At 35.6% G+C, this 14,113-nt stretch overlaps 1 protein-coding gene across 3 annotated transcripts in view; it reads right to left on the reverse strand.

Moving 5' to 3' along the window:
- The window catches only part of pcx (pecanex), a 37,060-nt gene that overhangs the window by 10,466 nt on the left and 12,481 nt on the right, over positions 1-14,113 (reverse strand). For all 3 annotated transcript variants that reach the window (XM_085199177.1, XM_085199176.1, XM_085199178.1), the window contains exons 7-19: positions 13,080-13,246; positions 12,391-12,547; positions 10,734-10,859; positions 10,102-10,218; positions 9,704-9,856; positions 8,903-9,099; positions 8,408-8,577; positions 7,323-7,808; positions 6,877-7,060; positions 3,837-4,006; positions 2,967-3,103; positions 2,682-2,792; positions 2,085-2,173 (exon numbers count right to left, since the gene is read on the reverse strand). In XM_085199177.1, coding sequence (XP_085055303.1) covers positions 2,085-2,173; positions 2,682-2,792; positions 2,967-3,103; positions 3,837-4,006; positions 6,877-7,060; positions 7,323-7,808; positions 8,408-8,577; positions 8,903-9,099; positions 9,704-9,856; positions 10,102-10,218; positions 10,734-10,859; positions 12,391-12,547; positions 13,080-13,246 — 2,264 coding nt within the window. The remainder of the gene's footprint in view (positions 1-2,084; positions 2,174-2,681; positions 2,793-2,966; positions 3,104-3,836; positions 4,007-6,876; positions 7,061-7,322; positions 7,809-8,407; positions 8,578-8,902; positions 9,100-9,703; positions 9,857-10,101; positions 10,219-10,733; positions 10,860-12,390; positions 12,548-13,079; positions 13,247-14,113) is intronic.

Here is a 14,113-nt window from a genome sequence, read left to right on the forward strand (position 1 = left end):
ATTGATGTGCACCAGATTCAAGCAAGAGCTCACATTGAATACTGATTGAAGTTTACAATCCAAAGAAAAATCACCAACTCCCAAATCACTACCATCAGTTGATACACTATGAAAACTTTCAGACGAGGAACATGTAAGATAATTATCCGTTAAGGCTTCATCAATATCTGACATAATTTATGAACTTTATATATGTATATGTATATACTTACAGCAATAATAAAATGATATAAGAACAAATATAAAACGATAAAAATATATAATTAGAATAAATCAAAAATATAAATAATAAATATTTCTAATATATTAATATCGGCTACTGTTTACAGTAACACCAATAATTATATAAAAAAAAAAAAAACTTTAATATAATCAAACCCACATTCACTGGCAGTTCGGAAGAGAGGATGCTAAATTACAATATTAACAACACTAAAATCACATTATTGTTTACACAATGCAAACAACAATAAGCGTAACTTAATAAGTTTAGTACAGTACAATGATATATTATCACAAGCAATATAAATATATTATCTTTTTTTTTTGTACCTTGTGTAATAGAACAATAAAGGTAAAACACAATTAAAACCTATACCATTCCTTATCAAAATATATATACACACAATACACATATATAAATACATATACACATACATACATACATATAAATATATATATTTCGATTATTCATACATTTATCATACACATCTACCGAACTACGACTATCCGAACTAGCTAACAGTATGACGTCAGCGGCACGACTATAATACAATGCAAGTTAGTAGTTACAAAGCAATTACAAAGGTTACTCGCGTGTGATTGTACAAAACAAATGTATACACTTTGTAGTGGTGCGTTTATAAAATGTATTAAGTGAAAAGATATTAATAAAACAAGATATGGAAAAGTCGTTCGTAAGCCGCCAACGAGATTTGAGTATTAATGAAGTATATAAGATAAATTTAACACAAATACAAGGTGTAGAAACTATAGCTATATAGGAAAATATAGTATTAAGCACACTATTTAACGTTTTTAACACCACGACGAACCCTGGAAGGCTTTGGATCTTTGGAACTAATTGGCTGGGGATGATTGCTGATAAGGATCTGAAGTTCCTGTACTGTTACCACCTTTCTGCGACTTTTGTCAGGCAGAATCACCATAACCACTCCATCAGCCGTCCAGCAATTCTTAATGCCAAAATGCTTTCTAGCTGCACTAAAGATTTCTTGTCTTGGTCTTGTCAAGAATTCTGACATTGTCACACTGGAACCTTTAAGGGAAATTTTGGTATTCCAAACTAAATTTCTTGACTTTAAATTAGAAAAGCGGACCAGTATGGGCCTGGGCTTACTCTTTATCGTACCCAGGCGATGTGATATATCAATCATAGAAGTGTCTATATTTGATAATTTTAATTTATCATGAAGCACATTCAACACTACAGCTTCTGGGCGTTCATCTGCAGTCTCGGGCAATCCATGAAATAGTAAAATGTTCCTTCGGGAGCATGCTTCTTGCATATCGTAGCCTTCTGTGAGGAGCTGAATTTGCTGACGCAACATAGACAACGTCTTGCAAACGAAGTCTTTGAATTTGGTATAATCAGAAGACAATGTAGCCAGATCACCAAAGACTTTCTGAGAATTCTGGATTGGACTTTTGTTTTGTGTTTGTGATAGTACCTTGTCAAAGTTATCCATACGTGCTTGAAACAGTGCCACGATGTCGTCCATGTTTTTAGAAAGTTGACTGTGGATATCCATCTTGTGATAACTTCTTATTTTGCACAGTAAATGTAAGGAAAATATGTAAACCAGGTAATGTAGGCTTGACTGATTAATTTTATAGCAAATACATGTAAAAACTGTTAATATAATTAAATTTAAACGAAAAATATAAAACGTAACACGAATTAGTTGTACTCTTGTCGACCTACCCGACAATGTATCTAGTCCGAAAATATATAAGTAGTACAAACAAAATACTGACAAATCAATTAAAGAAATTAACCTATCAACTAACAATCAATTTATTATAATTTCCAAAAATTATCTACTAAAAATTTTGAATCGAACCTGTGTTCTAGCCCTCATATTCCTCTCCCTCCTCACACCGCGTTCCTCCGCCCTGCGTCGGGCCTCTGCGCCCTCTGTCACGTATACCACTGTGGAAGCAATATTATATCATTGAAATATTTATCTACTAGCGACCCGCTAGCGGCTTCACCCGCCCAATTATTACTCAATTCGCACAAGTATTTATTTACTAATTCGAAACAATATCATTTTAAAGACAATGTCTATGCATTAAAAACTAAATGTTCTGTCAATTAAGTAAAACAGTTGTTTTGTAGTACCGTTTTTATTTCTGAACCGATATAAAAAAGGCAAACACTCAATATTAAGGGTAGTTTGCCAAAATATAATAGTTAAAACTGCATTTAAATTGGCTGAGCGGTTTTTGAGATTAGAGTGTAGTGTACAGACAGTGCCCACAATTAAATTGTGAATTGTGGGTTCGATTACGCGGTATAGAGTTCCACCACTTTTCTTTGATATATTGCGTAATATATTAAATACAGCGGTGCGTGGCGACCGAATCGTTTTATCAACGAAGTAACCTTTGCCTACCTTGCTATATGCGGGATAGAGCATGAAGCTAAAGAAACCTACCAGAATCCTCCTGAGCTCTTTCATGAGAATGTTCTCGTAGCAATCCCGCTAACGAAGCGAGTGTGGACGACGTTGGTTTGCCAGCACTTGATAAGCTTCCTCGGGTTCCAGCTGCAAATTAAGAAAATCAATATATAATAATGTAAGCATGTTCGAAAATAAAAATAAATAAATAAATGGCAATTATATTTGGAAACCGTAATTTGATGATAAAGTATGTTTATGACTTAGTGGTTACACTATAATCAACTTAATACCTACATAGTGTCTCAACTCTCAACTCACCTAGCCCACTCCCTTGTGAGGGCCTTCCTCTCTCGGGCGGGGGAGGTCTGGGCGGCGCGCGACCCGCTTCGGCGGTGGTCGCTTCGCACGTTTCGCACGCACCGCTAGAACACCCTTCGCCGCAACGACGACGTATACTGAAAGAAATATATATATATACTTTATTGCACTTTAAAAAAGTAACATATAAGTAAAACAAAATTGAGATATTCGTTAACAATGGTGGACTTATTTCTAAAAGAAATCTCTTCCAGCCAACCAAAGGAAGTGGATATGATATATTATATTGTTAGTGTACAAGTGTAAATTTGGGTAAATTTAGGTGAAAAAGACAATAAAGGTAATGGTAAATTGTGTCAAACGGACACAGCTGCTTGAAGGCGGAAGCCCTGATTGGAAGGTATCTAGTGTGTAGAGTTGTTATTGAGTGACACATGTCACTTATTGTAATTAGGTGGAACCTCTGTCCGAGTACGTTGGAAACATATAGTCGGTATGTGTTTTTATCGTGTTTATTTTAAAAACGTTAACCGCTTTTGTTTTCTAAATAAATTTAATAGTAACATAACTGGTCTCGCTGTTAATCAAAAAAGGTATACTACATGTAAATAAGCTGAAAGTCAATATTTATGTATATATTTTTTTAATCATGATAAGCTATTATTTCTTCTACTTTTTAGTAAGACAACAATTTCATGAAAAAATCCACAAGAAGGGTTCGTGCAGTAAAATGGACCAACCGATTTAGTCATTTATTAAATCTATAAATAAAATAATACTTGAGTGCGGCCACAACTCGGCCGTACTATCAGTACGGTCGACAGTGCTACAGTCACTAAGTGTCCACAAATGCACCAAGCGGTCACTCACCGCCTCCACAGACGCACGAGCTGATCTCTGATGGCGGCGACGGTGAGCGGGCCGCCCGCCAGCGCGCACAGCTGCGGGGACGTGTCCGCGTAGGAGGTGGTGAGTGGCGACACGTAGATGGGGTAGCCTATGGGCTGGTCGCACGACGAGTTTATTATGTTGCGTAGCGCCTGGAGTCAAAATAGTTCATTGTTACAAATACTGTTAAATTGTAGTTTTTTTAACTTCACCTTCACCGTAGATAAAAAGAACACCGTAGATGAAAAGAGAAAAGGAACCTTGTGTTGATGTAATTCATCTCTCACTTTCAACCCAATTTTTGAGACTCTAAACCCATTAAGCATTGTCTTCTAACCAGAGCGAAGAAATGAAATATTTCAACAAACTGATTGGAACTTAAAGCTAAAACCGTACGGTACGTATTTATAGTCAAACGCCGTACCACTACGACACAACAGTCAACAATTAACATAAAATTTTAGTATTATGAATCCTTTATTAAATCCGGATTAAATCCGGATCAGGTATATTGTAAAGTTTTTAATTTACTCACTACAGAGTTTGATAACATTTTTAAAGTTAAACAAATATATAAAAACTCGAAGTTAACTTTTAGCGACTGGGCAACTGTTGGTATATACCGAAGCAGAAACAAACTATATGAATTATATGATATGAGGCAATGGAATCAAGATCCGGCGTTCTTGTTAAAAGTTAGAAATTTTTCAAAAATATTTAAAAAGGTATGTGTCCAGGCTAAGTCTATGTATATAAGAGCAAAAATTTTAAACTCTAATAATAAAATTAAAGCTACATGGGATGCTATTACTACTGTAACTGGGAGATCTAGAGCTGTCAGTGAACCTATTAAATTAAAAGTTAATAATATAATCTTAAATTCAGATTTAAAAGTGACAAATACTTTTCAAAATTTTTTTTCCGATATACCTATCGAAGTAACACGTTCACTGCCATCATCTCCTTCGGAAGCAGAATTAATACTGAAAACCCATGTAAATAGTTGTAGACAAAATTTTGTGTTTAAGAATGTGTCACCAGATGAAATAGTTAAAACTTTTAAAAGCCTTAATTTAAAGAAAACTGGTGACCTATGGGGCATGTCTGTTAAAGTTCTTAAAACAATTATACCTAATATTGCTCCTTATCTAGCTTTAATTTTTAACAATTGTGTAGAATCCGGTACTTTTCCTGATTTAATGAAATATAGTAAAATAGTGCCCCTTTACAAAAGTGGAGATAGAACTGACCCTGGAAATTACAGACCGATCTCTGTTTTGCCGTCTCTAAGTAAAATATTTGAAAAAATAATATTTAACCAGCTCACAATTTTCTTAAATATTAACAATTGTTTCCATAGTGAGCAATATGGTTTCACCAAAGGTAGGTCCACTACGGATGCGGGTGCTGCACTCCTAAAGCACATTTATGACGCATGGGAGAAGTCACAGAATGCTATTGGAGTGTTTTGTGATTTATCCAAAGCCTTTGATTGTGTAGACCATGAAACTCTGTTATTAAAACTATATCATTACGGTATACAGGATACTGCTCTTGATCTTATTGCCTCATATCTAAACCGAAGAATCCAGAAGGTTAGTATAAATAATGTAAAATCATCTGGATCTCCCCTAAAGATGGGCGTTCCACAAGGATCTATACTTGGTCCCCTTTTATTTCTTCTTTATATTAACGATCTGCCTTTTTATGTGAAGAACATATGTAATATTGTACTTTTCGCGGATGATACCTCTTTAATATTTAAAGTTGACAGAAATAAAATAAACTGTGACGAAGTGAATAGTGCATTATCGCATATTCTTCGTTGGTTTGATGTTAATAATCTATTGTTAAATGCAAAAAAAACGAAATGCATCGAGTTTGCTTTACCAAATGTTAAAAAACATAATTTTAATCTAATAATTAAAGGAGAACCTCTTAATGTGTCGGAATCAGCTATTTTCTTAGGTGTTACTATAGATTCCAAACTCCAGTGGAACGCTCATCTGGAAGCACTTGCAGATAAACTCAGTTCTGCCGCGTTCGCAATTAAGAAAGTAAGACAAATGACGGACGTTGAAACTGCCCGACTAGTCTACTTTAGCTACTTTCATAGTATTTTATCTTATGGAATGCTGCTATGGGGCAGTGCTTCAGATATCAGTTCAATATTTATTCTCCAAAAAAGAGCCGTGAGATATATTTATAATCTAAGAGCTCGAGATTCTCTGCGAGATGTTTTCAAAGATGCAGGTATTATTACAGTTGCTTCCCAATTTATATACTATAATATTCTCTTTGTCCGACAAAATATACATTGTCATAGAAAAAATAGCGACAGTCATACGATAGAAACGAGAAATAAAGATAAGATTGTTACTCCTAGTTTTCGCCTCCAAAAAGTTAATAAATCTTTTATGGGGCTGAGTATACGTGTATATAATAAAATTCCGCAGTGTATTCTTAGTTTGCCACTACCAAAATTTAAAATATCTGTAAAAAATATTTTAACAAGTAAAGCTTATTACACTGTTCAAGAATATTTAGGGGATAAACATGTATGGAATTAATGTCTATTGAATGTCAGGCAGGACAGCTGCCAGCTAATGTAATAGTAAAATATACCATTGACTTTGAAAAGAGCAACTGTTGTTTCTTGCCGGCTCTTCTCAGCAGAACTGCCTTCCGAACCGGTGGTAGCTTTTTGTTGACATGTACATTCGACGATTCAAAAGTGCTTTTATAGTTTATTTGAATAAAGAATATTTTGAATTGAATTGAATTTAAGAAATTAAGTTAATTGTTGTCAAAAGTAGTCGGCGTAAAGATTCACTTTTAAATATTATATAATATTATAATATCTACAACAGAGATTGTTTCAGACACAACACCAGCATCATTATTTTATTTATTAATATTTACTTGATTGATGAATTTAAATTTACATTTTATTAGTATCATACATCAAGACTGCTCAAAGGACCAAAAAGTGACAAAAAATCAACAAATCAATTACAACAACCTGCTTAGCATTCTGTATGGATCCCCTCTCCGGGTTCCTGTTCCTCAGGTACACCAGTTCCTGCTGCTGCCCCGCCCACAGGCCCCTCACGCATTCGCGGTTCAATTTGATCACGCGGAACCCCAAATGGCGTTTATTGAGCATTATAATTTTGTAGTCATCGTTACCTTCGTCCATGACGTGGCTGCAATTAAAGGAAGTTGTTTGTTTTTAGAGTTTAAGAAGCTTATTATCACTTGCAAGTCTGTTTGTCCTTCTATAATTGCAAATTTGTTTCCAAGCTACTACACTAAATGAATTAATATTTGTTATTAAAAATATGATGTAATTGGATCTGCAAACTATATCGTGTGGCATATTAAATATAAGGGACATTTTAAATATATTTTGGTTAAAATTATACAACAAATCCTTTCAATTCATACAAATAACACACAATAACTCACCGTAAAGCTAATAGATGCGGTGCACCACGCAGCACATTATACCTCCACGCCGGTGCCGCCTCGTGACATATAACTAAACGCTGCGCGTGTGCCGCGATCGCAGCGTACAATGCTGCGCTACTACAATACTCCTCGGGGAACATGAAATGATCTTGATGTAGTTTCAACGCCATTCTAACAGCTGGTGCTAAGACTGAATGTAGTAACGCCACATCAGAGAAAACCCATTCATCTCTCGCGGCAGTTATACGGAAGTCTCCTTTGAATAGAGCATGCAGACCGTAGAGGAAGAACTCAACGCTTGAAGCAGAGAGATGGTGTGCTGCCGCCAGAGCCCTCCGACCCAAGAGAGATAATGCGAAACACAGAGTAACTAGAGAACCGTCTCTGGAGGAACCTCGTCTTCGCCATGTATTTCCACGTCCGCCGTCACGACGGGAACTACAGTGGACTATCCATTCTTGGTATATTGCACAGAATCTGCTCCTGATAAACAGATATATACAGATGTTGAAGTTAAAATGTTAATATGAAGAAAAAAATCGAATTATACTGTATTTATTAAAATACAATGATTTTTTACATAAGTTTTTAAGTAGCTTCACGCTGTATCCTGTATTTTGCAGGGTACGTAGAGGAATCGTGGGAACCTAGTGTTTAAGATACTTCGACTCCATTAAGACCTTCCGTTCTTCACTTTACGCTGAATTCTAGAGGCGTGTTGAGTGGCGGAATACATCGCCTCACTTTGACCTGTTACAAGAGCTAGGAAATAAAAATATTTAATATCATCAAGTGGGAATTGAACCTTCTGACTGGCCTCAGTATTATTGTTTTAGCCGAAATTTTTCATTATTTTCAATACAGGGAGTATAAAACTTGTAAAACTATCTATATTAACTAGCGTTTTATTTCTTGTACAATTTTATGAATATGAGTTCACGAATTATTAATTTCGTTTATGTTCCTCAAGACATCCTCGTATAATATCAATGTATGCCAATGACAAATACAAAAAATTATATAAAAAATATAAGCATCGAAAAAATAATATAAAATGACAATAGAAGTAACCGAAGCCATACTTAGTAATCCCGGAAGCTCTAAAATCATAATCTTCGTCGAGATTCACATTGAAGATAGGATCCAAGTCTACAAAGGACCTTTCACTCATTGGTTTGAGAGCTTCACACAATTCTGGTGATGATAACCACTCTTCTAGCTTACTTGATTGAATCGTATAGTAGATTATACTCTGAAAAAACATTAATAACAACTTTGTAAATGGTGAAATAAAGCAAGAGAAAAGTTTAAGTAAACGCAATTTGTATAGAGAATGGCATAAATAATAGTCTAAACTCTATACATACTTAACGAGCCGATATTTAAATCTCGAAAAGTTTCAAATATTCCTATATAAATATAGAATGTTTTGTCATATTTTGTAACCATAGACAGAATCCATCGTATTGAAAAGTTCAAAGTGTCAAGCTGAGCGGAGAAGGTTATGGTGTCTATTTTTCTTTCGTTGGCATCCACTATTCTACGATCTGGGGGCAATGGGGGGGGAGGACACTCACCTTGACGTAGTAGGTGAGCAGCACCTTCCTGAACTCGAACACCTGCAGCATGGAGACCGCGCTGTTGTCCGTGACGGAGTAGCCCTCCAGTACGTAGCGCGAAGTGGCCAGCTGCCACGCCAGCCAACGCAGCGCCCACCACGCGCCGGGCGACAGTACTCGCGCACACATCGACCATGACGAGAAACAACCACCTTCTGGAATGTTCATGGGAAATAAGATAACATACATCTTAAGCAAGATAAGAAACAACCTCATCTCAATGTTCATTGGAAATAAAAATTATTGTTGAGGCTTATGTGGCGCAGTGGGACAGTATCCGAATATAACCTTAAAATTTGTAAATTCGGTATACACTCTAGGATCTAGGAGAATGGATTTTATTTCTATTTTCTGGTAAGGGGATCGATGATGGAAATTTTAAATTAACCTATTTTAAACCAACCAACCAACCAAAGGTTCCAACCGTCCTATGTATTGAAATTAGGATGTTTTTGTATTTAATTAGACTCGCGGATCATTCTAGCAATGTATCTGTTTTCCTTAGCGAGAATTTTGGGATTTTATCAAACCTTATTTATCAAACTCAGTCTCGAAAAATGGAAGGTGCGTTGAGAGCTGAGTATCTTAGCACTTACGGTTATCGGTTTGCCTTATTGTCTCATTATATACGGAATACAGAACAAAGCAAAAAAACCACCGCTATTAATAGATTTTTAATCTATCATCAAAATCAACGGCAAAATTTCTTCCTTTATATTATTTGAAATTAAAATAAAGTTTCAATCAATATTCCCTCACCACTCAACTCCTCGGGTCCCTCACTAATGGCCTCCACTTCCCTCTGCTGGCAGTATGTCCCTCTGAATTCAAGACCTCTGAGTTGAAAGGAGACTAGACCATTGCCCATTTCCACAATGTGGACTAGACAGTTCAAATAGTCCGATGCTAACACTAAAAAAAAAAAATATTAATCTTTTTTCTCCTGGAATCATGCTGTATTCGGCAAATAGCGAGGAAACCTGGGAACTTTCTGTTAAGACACTCTGTTCCCATCAATATAATTTCTGCTCCATCTTCAAGTGGGACTCCGACTGGGAATTAAATCCAGAACCATCGCATTTATAGTCGCACAATTGTGCACCTGCGCCACGATGGAATCAAATACAATTAAATACTAAATTTCAAGCATTTCTTACCAAAACAGTCTCCTTGTTGCACTTGTCCCCAACGACCCAGCATGAGATCACCGCAGAGGTAGTGTTGCAGAGAGCGGGTCAGGTGTTCATAGAATATTGAGTTCAGGTTGTTATCATCTGTAAGGAACATTTTCAATTATTTCCTTTTATAAACAAAAATCTTCTCTCTCTCTCTATCTCTTAGAAATAACTCAAGCTTTGGTTACGGCTTAGTGGTCAGAGTGGATTTCAAGAGACACACATTAAAATTCGGCTGTGTTCCAGCCGAACCATTCTCTTTTTGTGCCTTGCTTGCTTTTGCAAGCTTAGTTTTATAAGCTATTTTAAACGAGGTAACGTGGGTAGACTGCTGTAATCAATTAACATAATATAACAATATCTACTATCTTATTCAACATAATAATATCTACTAACATTTAAAATCCATAATATCAGAATAACAATAAAATACACTCATCACGCAATGCCTCCAGAACTCGGCAGAAAGTGGGGAACGGAGTGTTTTAGCACTAGGTTTCCAGCTGTGTGCGGGATATAGTGTGAAGCTGATAAAAAAAATCCAATAAAATAACACCAAATAGGAATTTGTAAAAGAAATCAACACTACAAAAAAAAAAGAATAATAATCAAACCTGCACCCAGATTCCTTTCCAGCTGTGAAGACAATCTAGTGTTACTCTGATCCACTCGTTTTGTATTATAATCCCGCTCCCAGAACTTGACTGGACGCACATATGAAGTCATGAATATTGCACTACCTGTAATATGAATAATTAATAATTATTGGGAAAGGAAAATATTTAGAAATCATAATCGTTTAAACGTAGGGGGCCTTCGACGTGCATATCTTGTGAAAACTCTTTCTGTTTAAAGATCTTTATTCACATTACGACGATGTCATTTACATGAGAAATTAAATAAAAGAAATATTATATAATATAAAAAGGCATTAGTGAACAAAGCTGATAGCAAAAATAAAATGTAAATATAAAGTTAACATAAAACTGTAAATATTTGGTAAAAATAAAATGTAAATATAAAGTTAACATAAAAATGTAAATATTTGGTAAAAATAAACTGTAAATATAAAGTTAACATAAAAATGTAAATATTAGGTAAAAATAAAATGTGAATAAAAGTTAACATATAAGTAAGAGTAAAATTACTAATAAAACATACAAAACAAAACAAAACCGTCATCCAATGGATCCAAATCCAAACCCCATCCACGCCCGTTGCCCAGCCATCATTCACCTCTTAAGAAGAGAATGATCGCCAAGCACGGACGCGCGAAGCCCGGTCCTAAACTCATCAAACGACTTACAATTTCTAATCGCTTGCGGTAAACCATTAAATAGCATCACTCCCTGAAAAGTTATTAGTTTGCTCCCATATTTAGTACGTGTCTTTTGTAATATCATATTATGTGCTCGTCTGTGATGTTGGTTCTGATTGCCTTTGATCTCGAACGAAGTCTCCGTATGAACACTTCCATCTAAGATTTTTCGAATGAGTATACATGTAGTGTAGTTGTGTAACTGTTTTATATTCATTAATTTAGTGTTTTTGTATAGTGTTTCTGTAGGTGTTAAATGTGGATAGTTAAAAAGTGATTTGATAATTTTGTTTTGTGATGTTTGTATGCGTTGTATATTACATTTCGAAGCCGTTCCCCATATTTAGATTAGATACAAGAGATGTGATTTTACCAGTGAGTTATATATCATTAGCCGTACTCGATGTGGAAGACATCGAGCGATTGTTTTAAGTATGTACATGAGACTAGAAAGTTTGTTACATATATATTCAACCTGTGGATTCCAACTAAGGTGCGAGTCAAGCCATATCCCAAGGTATTTTTCTTTATTCTTTTCTAGCAATGGAATGTTATTAATAGTTAGAGGCATATGATGTGGAATTTTTTTATTTTTTGACTTGAAAAACATATAACAGGTCTTTTCAGTGTTAATGGTATAGAAGGTTGCTTACTTCTTTCGTTCCTTAGAAGACTTATACAATTTGACAAATTGTTTTCTGTTGTCAAAAATAAAAAGATTTTGTAATTTTTGCTGTCTAATTATTAATTATTAGAGGAGTGGCGGCAAGTGGTGCGTTCGATTTCCACTCGGGGAAATATTCAACTTTTAATTTCTTCGCACTGGTGTCGAGGCAAAGGGCAGCCTTGAGTTTCGACACTGATCACTACATTCCCTCAAGAATGCGGCAGAAAGCCGCAGTGAGTGTTTTGATAGGTACGGAGTGTCTCAACACTAGTTTCCCTCCGCTTACCCAGCGCGGGCGTCAGCGGCGAGGAGAGCAGCGCGGAGAGCGCGGCCTGCAGGAATAGCATGGCGGAGTGCGGCACGGAGAAGGGCTGCGCGAAGGCGTGGAAGGCGCTGCCCCAAGTGATCTGCCATGGCGCTATGTACGTCACCACGAACTGGATCTGTCGGCCGGAGCGAGACCAATTAAAACCGGTATTGACCAGTTGAAATGCGTATTAACGTGATAATGGCAGTTTTATTTGTCGAAGACTAGGGAATATAGAAACAAGTTTATCTCGTTTCCGAAAAAAACTTCATAGGAGAGCTAAGTTGACGCAATATTTTTGAGGCCGTCGTGGCGCAGCGGCACAAGGGTGTGACTGTAACGCGAGGTTGTGGGTTCGAGCCCCACTCGAGCAAGTGAACTATTTATTTACGTTTATATCACAAATTTATCTATCTAAGTATTTATTATATTACAGCCAAATTACAATAAATTGTTTACATAAATTGTAGCCTATATATTATTCTGATATAGAAGCTAATAATACTGTAAAGATACATCTAAGTTCATTCAGTAGTTTCCGTATGAAAGATGAACAAACGCCCGTCCCCACAAACATTTAAAGTATTAGTAAGAATACGAATTGTTATTATTACTTTAAATGTTTGCGGAATTTATTTTAATTCAGAAAAATATTTAAAAAATCTCACCTTTAACAAAAACTCGTAAACTTTACTAAAAACAATGGCCATCAGGAAGTAATCCACTAAGAAAGTTTCCGAAACCTTCTGCGTGCTGAGATCTCTTTGGAAGAGCAGAACTGCGAATACTAGGATCAAATATTGCGTGTCTGTTTCTGAATAGGCGTTTCTTAGACCTGGACAATGAAAACAAAATAATATATATAAATAAATATGAAGTATTGAATATATTTATTAGGCTACAGTAGATTAGATGGTAATAGTAGTAGGTTATCTATACTAATATAATAAAGCGGAAGAGTTTGTTTGTTTGTTTGTTTGTTTGTTTGTTTGTTTGTTTGAACGCTAAGATCTCTGGATCTACAGGTTCGATTGACATTGTTTTTGTTTTGTATGAAAGCTGCATTCTTCAGAAGTGCTATAGGCTATATAATATTACATTACACATATATACTAATAAATTAAAATACTTTCTAATTTGACATGCAATTTATTCTGCCATGTTAATAACAACCGTCGTCGCTACGCGACCGCGTTCGTTACCGCGTCATTTTGATATTCATCCTTATGAAAAATATAATAGTCACTTTTAGCATTTCATCTAGATTGAAATTATTTCTATAGAAATTATATTCTTATATTTCAAGCAGGCGTAGCCGCGTCCGGGTCCGCTAGTAAGGTATATAAAACAAGTGAGTTATAAAAAAACAGTAAAGCTGTCTGTTTAAACATAATTAATATGGATATATTGGGTGTTACTGGATAGTAACACCCGCGCCATCAAGACAAAACCAAGAACTTATCATTCAAAAAAATCGGTTCACTGGTTAACAGTTACAAGAAACAAACATACAAACGCGCTAACTACATAACCTCTTCTTTTGGGATTCACCGCAGTTTGGTAATCTTCACCTTATGCACCGCCCAATATTTACATATATTACATATTATATTTATATATATTACATATTGAGTAACGGGACTTAGCTCTGTGCCTTATCTTGTTATGGGATGGAGAAAATTAAATAAATCTTTCCTTCAAG

This window comes from Heliconius melpomene, chromosome 16, assembly GCF_056956725.1.
Source record: "Heliconius melpomene rosina isolate 202511_hmr_F chromosome 16, ASM5695672v1, whole genome shotgun sequence".
NCBI classification, from domain to species: domain Eukaryota; kingdom Metazoa; phylum Arthropoda; class Insecta; order Lepidoptera; family Nymphalidae; genus Heliconius; species Heliconius melpomene.